Consider the following 6,770-nt stretch of genomic DNA (forward strand, 5'->3'; position numbering starts at 1 on the left):
TTATACTTTATTTTATGCTTGCATCTGCGATTCTCCATGTTTAATGATATTAATTGTTTTAATCCATTAGATAGTTGCAAATATTTATTGGGTTAGAATTAATTACATAGCCAATTAAACCGGCCATACGTAATCGTGGTTTAGGTTTGATTAGTGGTAAATTGACACATCAGGGTCAAGGAAAAAGCAGTCTTAATTCAATAATCCTGCGTCAGAGGTTATTGGTTTTGAATCGGGTTTCTCTAGATATTAATGTTGTCGGCTCATTAAACCTATAGAGCGTCTCTTACTGTTGTCAGTCGATTAGGGTAGTAATTAGTGAAGCGTCTTCCTGGTTACCGAATAATTAAGGAGAAATAAGATCACATTAGAAGCGTCTTCGGTGGTTATAACTGGTTTGTTTGCATGATTTAAGTTATTTTTGCATCCATGATCAGAATAATTAAGTTAGGGTGGACTTAATTGATTGCTGGAATTCTTTTATTAATTGTTGGATTTTTATTCATCTTTCAGTTAATTGGAAAAATTGGTTTGTTTGGATTTTATTTATTTAATTTTAAATTTAGTATTTTATCAATTTTTATCTCAAATTTCGTGGGTTACTTGCAGGCTTTAATTAGAGAAATTCTCTCCAGTCCCTTGGGAGACGATTTTGCTTATTGCTGTCTGCGCAGCGTGGGCATACCGGCTGACTGCCGGATATTTTTGGTGTAAAACGACGTATCAATGATGCATCCATCGTAGATCTTGATGATCGAATGACTAAAAATGGTTCTCCGTTCTTCTTTTATTTAGTGGTTCTTTCTTGAACCTCTCCCTATATATATATATATATATATATATATATATATATATATATATATATTTAACCTTTAAGAAATACAACTATATCTATATTTATTTGTATTTCTTGTTATACATTTATTTAACAAACTAAACATCTATATATATGATTTTACTTAACTTCAAATTTAGCACTTAAATAAAAATACAATTTCAAATTTAATCAATAATTTAATTCGACTTTTCAAAGTCATTTTTCTCATTAGGAATAGAATTAGAGTAATCATAAATTTAACATATAAAATATTTTTTTCAAAAATTTCATAAATTGAAAATTTAATAATTTTGAAGTAAATATTATAAAAAAAATAAATAGTATTGGGTTGTGATAATGTCACTATCAGTCTTTAAAAATATTTGCTATCTTAAAAAAAGGTCGAATAAAGAAAAAAAAAATATGGACATTTATATACTTTCTCCGTCCACGAAATGTTGTCCTAAGGAAAGGAGACACGAGCTTTAAGAAAAATTGTGTTGTTTATTTATTAAGTGGAGAAAGAGGTCCACAAATGAAGAAAAGTGAAAAATATTAATTAAGTTAATGAGTAGAGAATGAGGCCCACGTGTTAGTGAATGGCGAAAGAGACATATAAATTATTACTAAAAATAGATTAGGATAATTTTTAATAAATGGATCAAAATGATAAATTAAGACAATATTTCGTGGACGTAAAGAGTATTTATTTAAGTTTTCAATGCGAACTTAGCTAGAAGATCTAACTTCCGGTAATTTTCCAAGATGGCATATTTGCTTTCACATTATTTTGTTGGTCAGAAACAACAACAATGACAATGACAGCACTATTAATAGAAATTTTCACCCGTGATGACATCCAAAACTTCCATTAAATTAAACAGGACTGAATGTTGACTCGTCCCAAAATATACAGATATGTTTCTTCTATAAATATACTAATTAACATTCAGATCATCTTCTCATTATCAAATTCTCGACAAAAATATATAAAAAAATCAGATACAATTATATCAGTCAGGAAAAATGGAGAAAAGGGGTAGTTGTCTCTCAATTGCAGTATTCTTGGTCACACTTATCCATTTCAGAAATTTTCCGATTTCGTATGCTCAAACGAAAGGGAAAATCGTGACTGTTTTGAGCATCGATGGAGGCGGCATTAGAGGCATTATTCCTGGCACAATTCTAGGCCACCTCGAGGCCAAACTTCAGGTTTATATGTTTTATATTTTTAATTACTTTTTCCAATTTTCATGTTTGATGGTAGAGGTTTTGGCCACTAAATACTCAAACTTTTCTTATGTTTTAATTTTGCACCTCAATTTTAAAATCTGCCTGTAGATACCTGACTTTAAATTCTTTTTGATTTTGTACTCGACGAATTTTAACCCCCAAATTGTTGCAATATGGCAGTCAAATTAAGAGGGAACTTTGAAGTCCATAAAAAAAACAGATAAGTTTGTCAATGTGAGATCTAGAACATGTAATTGTAGGGTTTGAAATGTCAATCCAACTGTCAGATCAGCAACGATTAGGGGGTAAAAATACGTCAAGTGTAAAATTAGAAAGAATTTAAAGTTTAAGTATTTATAGGCAGATTTTATAGTTGAGGTGCAAAACCAGAAAATGAGAAAAGTTTGAGTATTTAGAAGCCAATAACCGTTGATAATATGTATATGTTAGCTCATTGGAGGAAATGAAATGAATGTTGAATAGGAGTTAGACGGTCCAAATGCAAGAATTGCCGATTATTTTGATGTGATTGCCGGAACGAGCACAGGCGGGCTGATCGCCACCATGCTGAGTGCCCCCGGCGCCGACAACCGCCCGTTGTATGCAGCGAGGAACATCACTAGCTTCTACTTGGAGCACTGCCCCAAAATCTTCCCAGAGAGCAGGTATATATATTTTGGAGAGAATATATGAGAATTAATATTTGTAGTTTGGTGTGTGATCGTAATATATGATTGGTTTTAGGCGGAGAGGTTTTGTGGGAAGGATGACGAACATGTTCGGCGGCCCCAAATACGACGGCAAGTACCTGAAAGGATTGGTTCAAGGCCTACTCGGCAACCTCACTCTTAGCCGCACCCTAACCAATCTGCTCATTCCTACCTTCAATCTCAAACGCCTCCAGCCCCTTATCTTCACCACCACAGATGTAATTCACTCCCTTTTTTCTATCTATCAATTTATCATCTCACTATTCTATCTACAATTAAACTATTTATTTAATCATCTATGATCGTGATCATAAATATTTTTATGACAGAGCTGAAAATCATACAATGATCCATAGTTTAAATTGAATTTTACATACACTACAAATAAAAAGTTTCTATCTTCTTATGGACATATATATAGGGAGAAGATCAAATGAGAATTGACAAATGTAGTGAGAATGAAGAATGATTTCATAACTCAGTATATATGTTGCATAAAATGCTTGTAATTTGTATAAGCTGCTTGTAATGACTGCATAACGAAATTCAATTAATTAGATAAAATTTTCACTCCCTCTAGAATTTGAACTCAGGTAAAAAATTTATGCAGTTTTATACTACAGCTTATGCAACACTATATATTAACTTATGCAATCATTCACATTTCTCACGAAAGATAGCATTCTCAATATAACTCATCCATATATATATACATATATCATTATTTTATATTCTTTATTTGAGTAAATTATTAATTTTTATATTGTAAAGAAAATAATAATCATTGTTTGGGTTTATAGTATTATTTACCTTTGATGAATTAATTCACGATCAAATCAAATTAATCTGTTCTTGAATATAAATTGCCCCTTAAATAGGACACTTCACATCCAATAATTAATTTGATTGTGAATTAGTTTTCCACACATAATAAAATGAGACCCTTATTCTACTTATGACACATTCAACTGTTTTATTAAAATGCGTGTTATTTAGTAAGAGATACTTTTTTATAAAGATGTAGAGAGTATATAATAAGAATCATTTATATTATACATTAGTAGCTCATTTTTATTTTTATTATTTAAAAAAAAGGTATGTTATTGATAATTTAGTGTGAAATTGGGAACAGGGAAAAGCAAATGTTTCCAAGAATGCTCTGTTATCCGATGTTTGCCTAGGCACCTCCGCCGCCCCTACTTTTCTCCCACCTCACTATTTCGAGACCAAAGACGCCGCCGGCCAAACATACACCTTTGATCTCGTCGACGGCGGTGTCGCAGCAAATAATCCTGTCAGTACCTAACATTTTGTTTACCATAAATTCTGTATTCAATATTAATCTGAACGAATATATATATATATTGTGTGGCCGCAGACTCTAATAGCCATAACACACGTTTCAAAAGAAATATTGCTGGGAAGATTCGAGTTAGTAGACATGCAGCCGATGGACAGCAACAGAATGCTGGTGCTGTCGCTGGGCGCGGGCCTCGCCCAGCTCCAAGAGAAGTACAACGCTAAAGACGCCGCCAAATGGGGCATGCTCGGCTGGGTATACAACGACGGCGCCTCCCCGTTGCTCGAGGTTTACGGCGACGCCAGCTCCGATATGGTCGACATTCACGTCTCTACCGTTTTCCAGTCCCTGCGTAACGAACAAAATTACCTGCGAATTCAGGTACACAAAATATAAACTACCATATCTCAACACATGATCAATTATACTATTTCGTCCACGAAAATTTGTCTCAATTTTATCTTTGGCTCGTCAACGAAAAATTTGTCAGTTTTATTTATAATAGTAGGATTCACAAAACTTCACTCGCATTTAAAGTAGAACCTTTACTCCACTAACAACTCCACTCATGCACGTTCTATTACTTTTATCCAATCCCAAAAACTATTCATCTATCACTATGCTCTTGAATAAACTAGTCTTTGATAGTTTCTACTTTGAGCGAATTAATAAAATAGCTATTTTATAATTATAAATATAATTAATAGCCATTAAGTTAAAAAAAGTTAACAAATAGTCCTTATATTTTTATAATTTACCACTAACAATTAAACTTTTTAGTAGTGAATTAATTAAGACTAATTCACGTAAATCAAGGACAAAACTATACTTTAAATCGAATTAAAAATAAGAAATGAATATTGTATTTATCTTTGCAATATGAAAATGGTTATTTTAATATATTAACGATGTTTGGACTTTTTGGCATGAAAAGGAGGATAAATTGGTGGGTGAGGCGTCATCGCTGGATGTTGCAAGTGTAAAGAATATGCAGACGCTTGTGCAAATTGGTGAGGATCTGCTGACGAAGCCGGTTTCCAGAGTCAATTTGGAGACGGGCCGGCCCGAGCCGGTTCAAGGAGAGGGCACTAATGGAGAAGCTTTGGCTCGCTTCGCCAAGTTGCTATCAGATGAAAACAAGTTTCGCCACTCCAATTAATTACCAATATATACCTTAACTTTCACGAATAATTATATTAATTAACTTTTTTGTTACCATTATCTTTGGGCTTATAAACATAAGTTGATGTGAATTTGTATTGGATGATTCTTAATTTTATCACAAAATTTCCAGTAAATCCGGGTGTACAGTACACTCAGGTCGTACCCGATTCGAATCTCTGATCCGGATTTGACCCAACTGGACTATTCTACCCGAATGTCAAGTGTTAGTGTCATTTCGATATAGTGTTATTATCATTTACATGTAGTGTTAATGTCATTTCAATATAATGTTACTGTCATTTTCGAAATAGTCTCATTTGTAAAATAAAATAGTGCTAATGTTATTTTCGAAATAGTATCATTTGTAAAACATAAAAGTATTAGTGTCATTCCAAGATCGTGTTAGTGTTAGTATCATTTCAAGAAAAAATGAGTCAGGATAATTTTACTATATCAAGATTCGGATCGGGTACAACCCGAGTGTATTGTACACCCGGATGTACAGGAGACCACCTCTAATTTTATTTATTGTGTATATTTGTAATATCTATGGAGCTATAACTCTATGGAAGAAAACACCAATTGTGAGAAAAGAAATGGAAAGTGGAAATGAGATCTATAGTCATAACTATATATGTGTCTAATTGTGTTTCGCTATTTGATAACTATTTAATGTAAAATAACAAAAATCTCATCATATAGGGGATCCTAGCTAATTGATATTTATCATTAGAAAGTGAAATTTAAAGATACTATATCCCCTAATTTTAAATTAATTAATGTATTATTAATTATTAATTAATTCAAAAATTGAAAAACATATATACTAATAAATAATTATAATTCCTAATTGATTTAATGAATTATCTTAAAACTACACTAAATATAATAATTCAACATTGAAAAAAAAAACACGAAACTGGAAACGAAAATTAGAACCGAGCATCTCATACGATGATTTCCACTAGGAATGGCAATTTACCCACGGGTAACGGATATCCGCAAAAACCGACCCCAATAGGTCGGGTTTGAGGGGCATTTGATATCCACGAATAATTTCGTGGGTACAATTCACTATCCATTTAGTTCGTGGGTATGGGTTTGGATACTTACTATCCATACCCGCGAAACCCGTTTACCCGCGAAAAATATCCGCAAAAATACCCGCGAATTATCTGTGAAATACCCATAAAATACCCACGAAATATTCTTAAAATATGGGCTTTGGATACACATATCAAATATATATGGGCCAACATATGTCAATGAAAGAATGGAAGTTTTTGGACATGTCTTGAAGACGAAGAAGAAAAGTTCAATGAAGAGGGCTTTATTTCTACTATTGAGCAATAACATAACTTTGTTGAATTTTATATTTTAGTTGATGAATTTGGATATTAACTTTTAGATTTAAATTTTGTCATTTGTGGATTTGTACATGAATGGAATATGTAGATTTGAACTACGTGATTTGTGGTGATTTTTTTTTTTTTTTGGTATTAAGGTATCCGATGGATAGCGGGTGGCGGGTATCCGACGAATAGCG

The 6,770-nt window shown here is 32.6% G+C and overlaps 1 protein-coding gene across 1 annotated transcript; it reads left to right on the plus strand.

Annotated features, from left to right (window-relative positions):
• The first annotated feature begins 1,655 nt into the window (after positions 1–1,655).
• On the plus strand, positions 1,656–5,532 carry LOC130989070 (patatin-like protein 3). Its single transcript, XM_057913044.1, has 6 exons — positions 1,656–2,029; positions 2,534–2,715; positions 2,795–2,978; positions 3,893–4,054; positions 4,139–4,441; positions 4,995–5,532. The coding sequence occupies exons 1-6, from the start codon at positions 1,844–1,846 to the stop codon at positions 5,217–5,219; spliced, it is 1,242 nt and encodes a 413-aa protein (XP_057769027.1). The 5' UTR covers positions 1,656–1,843; the 3' UTR covers positions 5,220–5,532.
• Positions 5,533–6,770: the final 1,238 nt, after the last annotated feature.

The sequence above is a fragment of the Salvia miltiorrhiza genome, chromosome 6 (assembly GCF_028751815.1).
Source record: "Salvia miltiorrhiza cultivar Shanhuang (shh) chromosome 6, IMPLAD_Smil_shh, whole genome shotgun sequence".
In the NCBI taxonomy this organism is placed as follows: Eukaryota; Viridiplantae; Streptophyta; class Magnoliopsida; order Lamiales; family Lamiaceae; genus Salvia; species Salvia miltiorrhiza.

What these genes read in the sequence shown, in the direction of transcription:
- LOC130989070 (XM_057913044.1), top strand. Translation starts at nt 1,844, where the DNA reads ATGGAGAAAAGGGGTAGTTGTCTCTCAATTGCAGTATTCTTGGTCACA. An exon ending in TTATCTTCACCACCACAGAT is followed by an intron (nt 2,979 to 3,892) that starts GTAATTCACTCC and finishes AATTGGGAACAG; the next exon opens with GGAAAAGCAAATGTTTCCAA. An exon ending in GTGTCGCAGCAAATAATCCT is followed by an intron (nt 4,055 to 4,138) that starts GTCAGTACCTAA and finishes GTGTGGCCGCAG; the next exon opens with ACTCTAATAGCCATAACACA.